The sequence below is a fragment of the Anabrus simplex genome, chromosome 7 (assembly GCF_040414725.1).
Source record: "Anabrus simplex isolate iqAnaSimp1 chromosome 7, ASM4041472v1, whole genome shotgun sequence".
In the NCBI taxonomy this organism is placed as follows: Eukaryota; Metazoa; Arthropoda; class Insecta; order Orthoptera; family Tettigoniidae; genus Anabrus; species Anabrus simplex.
The window spans coordinates 233075990-233089483 of NC_090271.1; the positions used below are offsets into that span (position 1 = coordinate 233075990).

At 39.9% G+C, this 13494-nt stretch overlaps 1 protein-coding gene across 1 annotated transcript in view; it reads right to left on the minus strand.

Moving 5' to 3' along the window:
- Positions 1-1402: 1402 nt before the first annotated feature.
- Positions 1403-13494, minus strand: part of LOC136877508 (heterogeneous nuclear ribonucleoprotein U-like protein 1) — a 242595-nt gene continuing 230503 nt past the window's right edge. The window contains exon 18 of the mRNA XM_067151617.2: positions 1403-2575. Coding sequence (XP_067007718.2) covers positions 2438-2575 — 138 coding nt within the window. The 3' untranslated portion in view covers positions 1403-2437. The remainder of the gene's footprint in view (positions 2576-13494) is intronic.

Below are 13494 nucleotides of genomic sequence, written 5' to 3' on the forward strand. Positions count from 1 at the left end.
AGCTCAGCTCATTTGAAAATAATACCCATTTGCATTCACTATCCTCTTCTCACAGGGACGTTTAAATAATAGATGGATTTATTTGCAGTGTTAAAAAGGTAGTCACAACATAATTCTGAAGTAGCTAGTAAGTAGGTAGGCTATTAGGTTATATATACTATTTATTAGTTTAATGAATCTTAGTATTATAACTTAGTTGACATTTGACAATTAAACTCGACTCTAGCCTGCCCTAGACTATGAGTCATGCTCATGACCACTCAAAAGAACCTGTTTTATATTGGGAAGAACGGCTCAGTATTTTCCCAGTCCATATGTCACATCGTTGCACAAGACTTCAATCATATGTGGACAGACGCAATAACAGTATGTTGAATCAGAAAACCAGCAGGTTACTGTACATCTCGGGTAGCCTATACAAAATATGACGATTTAAAAAATCATCAGCTGATAGAAAAATACATATTTTCAAAAATGACTGAGCGAGTTGTCGAGCGGTCAATATCGCGTGGTTATGCGCTTGCATTCGGGGGAGGTGGGTTCGAATCCCACCGTCGGCAGCTGTTAAGATGGTTTTCCGTAGTTTCCCTATTTTCACACCAGGAAATGCTGGGACTGTACCTCAATTCAGGCCATGGCTGCTACCTTCCTAATCCTAACCTTTCCCACCCTGCGTCGCCGGAAACCTTCGATGTATTAGAGTAACTAGAATTTTTCTAAGAAAGGAGTTCACAGTATGAAGAGCAGATGGCAGCTGCGAGCACTGAATGCTGTTGCTGCTGTCTTACCAGCACATACTACACAGATGCAGTAGAAGCGGTGACCAATGAGCCGTGAATCGGATCACTGTATCGATTCAGTAACGTGAACGGAATCAAATGAATCGATTCAGTAAAATGAATCGAATGTCCCATCACTAACACACACAAAAATCCGACACATCGAGATCATTTCGCCAGAAAATTGTACAAATACGTAATAAGCACACGAAAAAATGTGTCACGCAACGCGTGTATTGTGGAACTAGATTTGAAGGAAAAGCTCATGCTATCTATGAGCATATTTGTGTACCTCCTCGCTAGTAAAGACGCAAAATTTGAAAGGAACATACATATATTTCTGCCCTGAAAGAAAAGGAGAACACATATATTATATTTTCACCCCCAAAGTAACGTAATGAATCTTTAAAAAAAAAAAAAAAAAAGAAAAGAAAAATACTTCAAAGACTAATAATATAGGACTCAAATAGCTTCTGCAATATGCAATATGTAACAATTTGTCACGCACGCGCAGGCGCCCCCCCCCCCCCCCACACACACTATATAGCCAAAATGTGCATTTTACCTCTATATACTACAATGAAACAAAGAGAAACTACCAAGAAAGGAATATCTTTCAGGTATATTCATCATTTAGTATATTCTGAATCTGGTAGACAATATACAACATTACTTTAATCACACTAGTAAAGAAAAAAGTAACATAATTCAATTAATTCATAGAGAAATACTTAAATACCTTTTATATATATATACAATCTCTAGAAAATACAATAAAAAATTTCTATTGCAGTAGTGTCATACACCTATAAGCTAGCTTCAGCGTACTCCTAGTCTAATACTACACACATAAGTTTTGTTGCCTTGTGTAAGACAATAACTCAAGGAGTTAAGATAATGATTAACGAAAACAAAACACACCATGAACGACACAGCAGCATTCAGGTGATCACAGAAAATGCACATTTTACTAGAATCTAAGGAGCTGTTTCAAAGTCGGAATGAGCAATACTCTAAAATAGAAATTCATAAATATATTGAAAGTATTTAGTATTTTAAAAGTGGGTGCAGTATATCTGAAGACTAGAGGAGAAAGGTACTGATCCTGTTAGTTTGAGAATATTAATCCAATTAACACCAAACACTATGGAACATCTACTACTTGTCTAATACAGAAAAGTATTCAATACATTGTTACAAGTTTATTGTTACAAGGTTGAAATATCCTTTTGAGAAAAAGGGGGGATAGTATAAATCTGCTGAAAAGTTATAAAATCAGAGAGAATAGAATTATGTTAATGCAGTACACTACTAAACAAATTATTAATCCAATAAAGTCACAATTTTTCAGATATACTGCCCAAATATTCTACCATTTCCAAATTACCTATATTATCCACATTCCCTGGCCAAGTATGAATTAAAATGAACATAGATAACTATGTCAAATTAAATAATTTGCAGCTAATCAACGGAATAAGTAGAGAAAAGACTGAAGGATCATTGTATACTATAAGTGATATAAAACAATAGTCTATGTTTGCACAATCATAAAATTTGTCAAGAAAAGGGAAACACCATAGTCACATGGTTAAAAGTTATTTCCCTAAGTAGGAAAAGTCGTAATCACTTCCATTCTCTGGAATGTTGTTTTGTTTCTATTTGGGATAGCCACCACCACCCTGCTGTGCTGGCGGATTAGAACCACCATAGCTGTTGTAACTCTGGTTGTAACCTTGCCACGCACCCTGTTGCTGAGGATAGTTTCCACCACCATACGAACTGTCAGCATTACTCTGAAACAATTATTTCAAATTATAAGTGCAAAAATAAGGTACATTCAGAAATAAAGATAAAGTGGAACTTCAAACAGACATCTCTAAACGACAAAGTTCTCAGGCAAAAATGAAGGGCTTTGAAGGAGACAAATGCACAATTATTCCCAGTGACAGTTAAAATTTCCCAGAGGACAGCCTCAAAAAAACATCTGCTATCTGAAGCAATAGACACAGTACTTCAAAATTGTAGTATATCAACGATATGTTGATAATGGTAAAATTTCTATATAGTATAGTAGAGGAAATGGTGTTATTCTGGGGGGAGGGGGAGACACTTCTTTAACATATGCCAAATTTTGCAGAGATAATTACCAAATAAATGAAAGTTTAACCCTTCTGGAAACGACTCATCCAATATAACGACCAATTTTAGTACGAGGTGCAACTACCTCGACCCTGGATACGCTCTTGTATTCATGATGATATTGAATCAAGTCTTTGAATGTCCTCTTGAGTAGCTTCACTCATACCTGAAGTAGGTGTTGTGTCAGTTCTTGAAGATTGGTGACTGGTGACTGGTATGACAAGCGCATTCCCATGGCATCCCAAACATGTTCCATGGAAGACAAATCAGGGGAATGAGCAGGCCGCTCTAGGACCCATATATCGCTTAAGGCTTCTTTGGTCTTAATTGCAGCATGTGCTCTTGCACCATAGTGCTGGAACATGCCATTCAGTGAACATTAAAGGTACGACAAGAAGGTCTACCACTCCTCCCACAACACACTTGCGGCCTGCTGTTTCCTGAACAACCAAATCAGTTCTGGTGTCATGTAATAGCTCCCCCCACACCATAACGCAAGGGGTTGGAGAAGGATGCCCCTCAAGAACCACAGACGGATATGCCAATTGTCAGTTCTTCAACGAATAGGCCATCATTGATCTGACACTCCAAGGCAGAAGAGAGAATAGTAACTGAACAGCACAGAAAGCCACTCAACAGTCCATATTCCTCTAGGCTCGAGAACATGATAATCTCTGCTGTTTGTACTATGGTGTCAAAACTACACGCTGTATGGGAAGTTGTGATCATAGCCCAGCAACAAGCAACCATTTATTAATGGTACGCGGCAAAACTCTGCCTGTAACCGTTGCTTGGATTTTAATTGTTGCCATTCCCCTATACGCCAGATGCTGTGCTCCATCGGAAAGAACCCGCCTGGTCATGGTAATAAAGTACCCCTTGGAGTTCATCTCCTCACTACCCATTCTGCAGTTAGTGCATTACAGCCAACTCTCTAGGCTAACAGTCTGTGCAGTCTGAAGGTCCCTCATGCCAATTAAGCGACCCTTCTTAAAATCAAAAGGGAGCTCTAATTTGGTCGTACAAGCCATCTGGGCTTGCTCTAAACTTCAGTCTACCTAGAACATCATAGTAATCTTATTACAATCATACTCATTTCAGCATCACTTATCCAAACCTTCTCTATCTTGTGTGAACAGTTGTGGTGTTACTGTACTTGAGTGCAAAGCAGTGAATTCTAACTATATCACTACTGTACCGTTTTCATCGTCCTGATAACTAAATAAACGATGTCATACGGCGTTAAAATTTGCCATGCACGCAAGAAGATTCACTTGGTTGGGCTATACACTTTATGAAATATACGGACATTATGAATCAAATGGGCCGTGATTATCATAATAGTAAAATACGGGTGCAAGAAGGTCAAAGAAGCCGTAACATGCCGAATAAAAATGCTTACTTGGTGATGCAGACAGGCCATGGTTTCGGGAGTTAAACATGCAGACCGGTAGAATCCATGCAGCCGTGATAAAAAAAAAAGAGAATGCTTTTTTGGGGGGGATTGTTAAAAAAAAAAAATTTGGTTGCAACGGGACAAGATTTTACCAAGAAGAAACCGTCGTACACAGAAGAGGGAAGATTTAGCCGGAGAATCAACAATTCAAGCGAATGTTAAGGGATTACGTCGTTATCCAGCGTAACAGCGGAGAAATGAAGTAATTTGAAGCAAAAGAGAAGTTTTGATACTGCAGCGAGAACCGTAACTCCAACTAAAACTTTGCACACTGAATTAGGCGAGCTTAAAGTTCACAGACACTGAGGATACTGACAACAGTAAAATTAAAATGAAAAGCTGATTAGATTATATATTTCGTTTACAATGCGGTCGTGAAAATTCAATATTCATTGACATGTCCCACAACGGGCGACTTAAACGCACTCTACAGTGTGCTAGCAGCAGTGCCAGACCTGTAGCTCAGATCCTTTCAAACAGAACAAAGATGGCCTAGGCCACCATAGCTCAGTTGGAAGAGCAACCGACGCGAAATCGAGAGGTTGTGGGTTCGGATCCCACTGGTGTCCGGCTGGCCATTTTTGTTCTGTACTTAACATCTCTTTAACATGTACTACATGTACGTAACACGCCTAATACGTTGAAAGTCTGTTTCAAAAACTTTTACATGCTCCAAATGGCGAGGCACACAATTATGAGAAGAGCAATTGTCCAATAATAGAAGAATTCTCCTCTTTTCGGCCTTCATCCGACGTTCCAAGTCCAACAACCACTCTTTGAATAGCACAGATGTCATCCATGCCTTAGAATTGTGCCTGTATTCACAGGGCAGATGTTGCACCGCCTTGAAGCACCTTGGCTTTCCAAACTTCCCAATTATGAGAGGCTTCGGTTTGTCCGTCCCTGTGGAATTGGTGCACAAAAGAGCCGTGATACGTTCTTTTGAACGTTTGCCCCCAAAACACTTATTTCCCTTAAAATCAAGGGTTTTGTTCGCCATTAGTTTATAAAATAACGCAGTTTTGTCTGCATTATAAATGTCCACCGGCGAATATTCTTTCAAGGCATCCTTTAGAGTCTCCAGCCGCCATGAAGACGCAACTTCCTTCGGGGAATCGTTAGCTTCACCATTTATAATTTTGTGGGATATGCCATATCTCTCCCGGAACCTATGAAGCCAACCAGCACTACCCATAAACTCAGGTGACCCAAGTGAACGTGCGAAAGATCGCGCACGCTCACATAACAGTGGGCCATTTATTGGAATGTTTTTACTCCACATTTCCACAAACCACGTATAGACGGCTTGGTCCACCTCCTTGTAGTCGGCTGTCCTGATCTTACGCTGTGGACCTACGGCTTCAGCATCAATGTTTTCCTCTATCTTACTTTTCTGTTTTAAAAACGTAGAAAGTGTTGACGGGCTAATGCCATACTTCTTCGCTACATCTCCTTTCTTTCTGCCTTTCTCTACTTCCGCAAGTATTTCACGTTTGTCACTCAACTAAAACTGCTGTCGCTTCTGCTTATCCATTTGCGATGATATGTACTTATTTATTTAACAAAATGCACACGAACTTTGCAAGTTTAATGATATAACCTTAACAGCAAGAAGAAGTAGTTCTCCAAGAGAGAAAGAGAAAACAAGCAGAAATCAGCCTGGATTCATCTGATGCTATGATTGACCGCAGCTGGACCGGTCCAAATAATGACACGAGAAGTCAAAGAGAAAGTGAGAAGTGCTTTGAATAGGCTTTGCGAATTAAATACGAACAAGAAACATGCAATGCATGATGCGACGAAACAGTCGCGTTCATTGGTGTATTACAAACACTGCGATCCTACTCAGCCAATAGTGTGACGTCTTACATTGGTTGCGCGAAGTGTAGCGTTCATAGGTGGATTGCAAACTTGGCGCTCCTACTCAGCTAATAGAGTGATGTCTTACAATGGATGACAGGCGAAGCATATTTATTTATTTAATAACATACAAAAGTGCATTAAAAGAATAAAATACATTAATCTTTCGCATATTTTAGTGAAGATTTTGTTCTCTTGTTGCACTTGCTGAAATGATAGCGATCCCAATGTTTATCACACAACGTATGCATACAATGTAGGGATGGTTCATGAAAGTCTGATCGCCGGCATAGACGATGGTGAAACCCATGTACCGCCAGCCTATACAAAGCAAGTCTCACGTCATTATTTGGACAGGTCCCAAATAAGTTCCATACCATATGTGAGAATTGGGCGAAGCGTCTTGGTTACACAAAAGCGGTTGCCTTCTTGATCGCGTACGGTGCATATATGGAAAATGGCGATCATATCGTCTGAATAACGAAGTAATGTAACAAGAAAAATGTTGGTCATAAAACAGGATGAATTTTGTTTTTAATTTGAGAAAATATGGCCAAACTGGTAAAGAAAAGAGCTCAATTTTAATTCGTTAAACTGAAACTACAAAATTCGTTAAAATGAAATATTTATAATACAACAAATAGGGAAGAAAAGGGACCAAAAAATTATTCGTTATTCTGAAAATTTCGCTATACTGGTGTTTGTTACAGCGGAATTCTACTGTATTAATTGGATTACTATACTGTATACATTTTAGATGCCTTGTATTTACACAGAAAGTACCCGATGCCCTTAAAACAGAACTTTCCTATGACTATCCTTGTACGATTTCCCGCCATGGCATTTCTCTCGTACTTCAGAAATGTAAACACTTGCCGCGTCACAAAGACCCAATAATACATGCAATCGCCTCGATTCACAGTTTAAACCTCTCAAATGCCACGGAAAAAACTATTTCTGAAATGTATCCAACAAGGTGTATTTACAATGTTCAAATAATGCACTTGGATAAATCACTGATGCTTTGTACTGGCATGGAAAGTGCCCGACGCCCTTAAAACATTGTAGCTTATCGAACTTTCCTATGACGAGGGGATAAAGTATCTCGCGCCCATGTGCATTGCAACGCATTACTATGACCCCCATCCTTCACCCTTGTACGATTTCTCGGCTGGCAATTTCTCCTTTAAAACCATAAGACTATTTGGGCTCGCATTAAAATAAAGCAATGCAGTTTTACCAGCAATAACAATATTGTTTGGTGCCTACGAATTTATTATATGAGCCATATTTTTTCGTCAACTGTCAAAATCGCCAGTGTTTGTGGATTTTGTTTTCCCGCACACTGCCTGTTGCGTGATATTACGGCGTTCCTTAAAAGGTTGAATACAAAAGAATTCCGATTTCATTCAACTTTGCAATCATGAAGCGCACTGTAGACCCACCGAAGTGAGTGCAGGTGCGGAAAGTTACCCCTCCACGTTTCGGATAAATTTCGAGTTCAAATTACTCTGTAACATAATATTGTTTTAAAATGTAGAGGCAGTTTCAAATTAAAAGTCTGAATTTCAGTAATGGGGCCGACATTGTACTTCGAATTATATACAAAAAAAAGATAATACGACAAACTTCTTGAAGCACTTAGGAGCGAGGACAAGTACTCGTCAGAAACGTATCTATTTTTATAATTATCTGGTAGACGTGGTTGTACCTTGTTGTATTAAAAGTCGAAAGGAAAATGTGTGAGGTTGAGTAGAGTAATATGTTATTTCTTAAATTTAATGTATTGAACAGGTGGAATTTATAATCTAGTATTATTATTTGACTGTAAGTAAATTGTAATCATGAACAAGAAGTCAGCTCCCAGCTCATGAACCATAATCCATGCCGAGCAGTTGCTACTTGCTACAGAGAACAGGGGTCGATGGTCGATTCTTGGGAAGGAAGAAGAGAGGCACCAACATAAAGGCCTTTAAACAAAAATTGACAGCGATTGAAATACCCCGTCAATTTTCAAATTAGGTCTACAATCATTGCAAGTTGCCGTTGCACTTAATGGCATACATTACCTTTCCTTCGCACAGTCATGCTTGTTTCTGCTTTCTTTTGTTGGCAACAATATTACTGGTCTAGTTATTTAACAGAAGGATGCATTATTGGTTAGGTTATGTATGTTCATTTATATATGCATAATATTTTCATTTCATTTACGTGTCTCATACAAACCTAGGAAAATAGCAAAAAGTTTACAGGTTAACTGCTATTACATAAAGTAATTACAGAAGAACTTTGATTATTCGTTCCCAGAAACTACATTTTCCCAGACTATTCGTTCAAATCACATGGTCCCATAATTATCCTAATTAAATAATGTTTCGCTGGGCTGAGCAACTCAAGAGAGTTGAGGCGCTGGCCTTCTGACCCTAACTTGGCAGGTTCGATCCTGTTCAGTTCAGTGGTATTTGAAGGCGCACAAATAAGTCAACCTCATGTCGGTAGATTTACTGGCACATAAAAGAATTACTGTAGGATTAAATTCCAGCATCTCGGGGTCTCCAAAAACAGTAAAAGTAGTTAGCGTGACGTAAAACAAATAACATTATTAAAAAATAGTGTTTCAAAAATCTCGAATTATCCGTTTCTCAAGGAAACAATTTCCTGGTTCAACCGTCCAGAAATTTCAGTACCATCAACACTTTATCCTCAATGAAGCATTTTTCAAGAAACGGTATCTCAGGAAAGGATGGCTACGATATACCTATGGATCTTGGTGTTTACGTCCCGTCATTGCAATAATTAAGAGCAAGTACTGTACTGGGAAAGCGATGGGAGGTGAACATGCATAAGGGACCATTGCATTTGGAAGGTATTATTTAGGGAATCGCCTGAAATCATTAAGCAGAGGGCGGGGGTTGGGGGTCGGAACAACTGGATGAAGACAGAGCACATTTCGGCAGCTTTATTTGAAGACGAAAAGAGTTGTGTCACATAAAAAACACCTACCTTATATCTACGGTTAGATGCTTATTTTAGATCAGGGCCTCTCAAACGCCCGAAATCTCACGCGTGCAATACGAGGCGCAAGAGCTCCGTGAACTGTGCATCGGTCGCGCTCGGCTCTACTTGGCGCAACTCAGCTTGGATTTGGAGCGCTACGGGGCAAATGTGGCAGAGTGAGACAGGGGGAGCGAGCAAGACAGGCGTGAGGAAAGAGAGAGTAAGCGCTATTGCTCCAAATCGAGGAGTGGGGGGTCTGCACTCTGGTCAACCAAGCGAAGTCGTCCTTTGCACCGTGCACAGTGCATGCACCCTGAGAGGCCCTGTTTTAGATTGTATCCCTGAACAGGTTTTCGAAACTTCCCTCAGTGCACAGGAATCTAAATGGCTCGTCCTAACACAAATCTAGTACTACATCATCATCATCTCCTGCTTCCAGTCTCCTGGGTTGGGTTGTGACTCGAGGACCTCCACAGTTTTCTATCTCACTAATACTTCCTCCCTTCCTCCAGTATTTCTTCTTTTACTCCTTTCTTCTCCATATTCTCCTTCACCGTTATCCACCCACCTCTTTCTGGGCCTTCCCCCTATTATTTTCTCTGTAAATACTTGCTTTGGAACTCGATCCTCTTCCTGTCTCTCTCATCATGTATCCACACCATACGGGTCTTGCTCTTTGTCTTTCAGTTTAGGGAATCCAATTCTCTCTCCGATTTCTACGCTTCTAATTTTATCCCTTTGTGCCTTCCCAATTATTCCTCTAAGGAATTTCATCTTGGCTGTCCGAATTCTGCTTTCACCATGTTTTGTTGTTGTCCATGTATCCGCCGCGTATGTCAAAACTGGCGTGTATTACACTGAGTACAGAATTTTCTTTCATTTCTCAGGGACGTCCTTGTTCCGCACTATACCTCTTACTAACTGGTACAGCCCACTGGCTTTTTGGAACCTCTTTCCAATGTCTTCATTTATTTTCCCATCTTCTGGAATTTTACTTATTTTCTGCCATCTTCTGAAAGTATATTCGCATATATTTAAGGCTTTTCACAACTTCTAATAGTTACCTAATTACTACAATATTGGCTCTTCCTTCTCTATTACCTCTCATCATCACTACTGTCTTACTCTTCTTCACATTTATTTTCATTCCATATTCCCCTATCTCCCAATTCCATACAGTAAGTTGTTTTTGTAATTCCATTTCATCTTCTCCCCATATTACCATGTTATCTGCAAAGAGTGAGGCCTCTGTTTCTTTGCTTCCCATCTTTTGCTGTACACTGTTGTTGATTTCATGCATGACTGTGACTAAGAGTGGAGGGGATAATGCACTCCCTTGTCAAAGTTGTTTCTACATTGAACCAGTTTGTCCTAACTTAGTCTTCACACTACTTACACACTCTTCACACATGGCTTTGATCATTATTTTGTATTTCTGCTCAGCCAATCTTCTTTTAAAAAAAATCAATGTATCCCAGACAAGGGCGCCCATACCCAGAGGCAATGTGGGGGCCACGGCCCCCCTCCTAGCTCTCAGGGAAAGGCAAAAATCTAGTGTAGTCAGGTGTTTTCCCTGCAAGAAAATGATTTAAAAGTCAGTATTACATAGAAGCAGTAGTACTGTCGCCCACCAACAGGCAGGGGATACTGTGGGTTATTCTACTGCACAATACAAGTCATTTATCTTCCAAAATATTAAAAATACTACGTACCCTCAGGCCTGCATACCCTTCCACTCCATCACTCCTCTCCCCTGCACCTTTTTCACACACGTCTTAAAACCGTTTCTATGCCACATGTGGCAATATGAATCGATACCATACAGTCTTCAAAATCTATGGAGACTGTGCCATTTTTACCCCCTGCTGATCCCAGTCTTCATTAAAGGGATCATCACTATCTTTATCATTGGTACAGGGATTTCCAGCAGGGTCTATTTCCACCATGCTTAGCTGATACCACCTTAATGGTAAAAGTTCACTACAGTAGGTTAGGACACCTGTTGCCACTGTAAAATGGATGCCTTGTACAAAACTTTCTTGTTAATGTCTTTCCCAGCATCCAATGAACACACAGCAATTTCACAAGGTTCTTATGATATACTTGCTTGAAAACATTTTATTGCCCTAAGATTAAAAGATTGGGAGGGGAAACGCACAACTTTCACATTACCATACCTGCCAACTTCCGAAAAGAGAAATTCAAATCCTAAAGCGGAAAAATTTTAACCCCACACCCACGTGTCGCAAAGTCTTGAGACATAGTGAAAAAGGATGGCAAGGGGGCAGATTACAAACAATACTAATACAAGTCAAATACAGTGAAACTCGGTTAAGAAGTTCCCGCATAAGAAGTTTTCCCGCCTAAGAAGTGGATATTCTCGGTACCTTGATCGGTTGTATTAAGATATGTGTACTTTTACCCGTTTGAAGTATTTTGTTGTAAATATATTTCCCAGTTTAACAGTTCAGATTTTAGAGTCCCTTGAGATATAAAATGTCCACTCGGTGCAGCTCATGGTTAGAACCCTCCAGTCTCCGTGCAAGTTGTGTTAGACTGATCGCGCGCTTCCGGTGGGTCTCTGGTGTAACGGATCCTGTCTGAGCTTGCCAAGGCCATACGTCGTCACGCTATGACAACAAGAAGACCAGATGCTCACTCTCACCTTGTGGAATCGAATCTAATCCATTACTCAAAATTTCCACTCCACCGTTCACATCTAGCGGAATAGAATCGAACGGGATTCCAAGCGGGAAAAGTGAAGCACGCACTCGACGGTTTGATAAAACTTTTTAATGCAGTAAGTTGCGTGCCGCGACGGAGAAGGTATTAATCGAGGTGGACTCAACATCAATTAAAGCCGTAAAATGTATTTGTCCACAACAGGGCAGTTTCTTATGCATTACTGTCTGCTAGGAACGCATGTACAAGAAAATTAAGGAATGACATTTATATTGTATAATAAACACTGAAAGATAGATGTCAATTATCATACTGACATATTGTAGTGAATATGGACTGGAACATGATAATATGATTCTGTAATAAGGTCTACAATAATTACTCTAACATGTTTGATTTTTAATTCGCTTCGTTTTCTTCCAGGCATTGTCTCTTACATTGTTGTTGCAATAATACTTATGGATCTCGTTGTAGAGGAAATTACGTTTTTGAAAAAACAGACAAGATTTTCCATGTCCATTATTAGCGCGGTGAATAAACTATTACGTAGAAAAAAAAAATCCCGACTCAATGCAGGAAACAGCCAACTTGCTAGCCGATACACATTATGCTGCCAAACACCTAGCCGAAAGATCCCGATCGTCTACGAAGTTGAACGAATATTGATAACTGACTGGTTGTTGCTGGGAGGAGGCCTGACACGCACAAAGAGGCGTTGCATTGCGATCTCACGTGTTGGCATAAAATTTAAAACTATTTTTATTGTAACCTTTATACAAACTAAGCATTGTATTCTTGTATCACTCATAATTATTAGATCGCATTAATAGAACATAGCACAAAGATAAGGAGACATGAAATAAAATTCGCGCAGGGAAAGAAATTGTTTACGTTTAGGTGAGTTAGCACTGTTACTGCGCCTTTCTCACTTGCATGTAATACCCCAGATACTTTCCCTTGCACTCATTTCTGCAACTTCGAACCTACGTATCTTTCCTTCATTACTTATACGACATGCCAACTCTCCTGATTTAAGTGAGAGACTCCCAATTTTTAATTGTTCTTCCCAATCTCCCAATTGCCGGGACCGATCCCCCGATTTTCAGAGTAGTTTCAGTAATTTTTGTAATATTTTTCCTTGTTCTATCGATATATGGCTGAGTATGGCTAGTCAATAGTAGTTTCATTAATCACAACCGGATTGCAGTACGGGACACAGTGGCTAGCAATGTGCTCCTCTTTGGTCTATGAAAATGAAAACCTACAACCTGTATACCAGTCACTGACCGGGTCAGGGATGTAATGAATGAAGCAGATATAGGCTGTTAGTACGATGGGGTCGCCACTCCCAAAGTGATTTATTAATGAATGATAGATGCAATGAAATGAGAATGGAAAGTGTTGCTGGAATGAAAGATGACGGAAAACCGGAGTACCCGGAGAAAAACCTGCCCCGCCTCCGCTTTGTCCAGCACAAATCTCACATGGAGTGACCGGGATTTGAACCACGGTATCCAGCGGTGAGAGGCCGACGCACTGCCTCTTTGGTCTATAATACAGTCAAATACTCAAATAGCA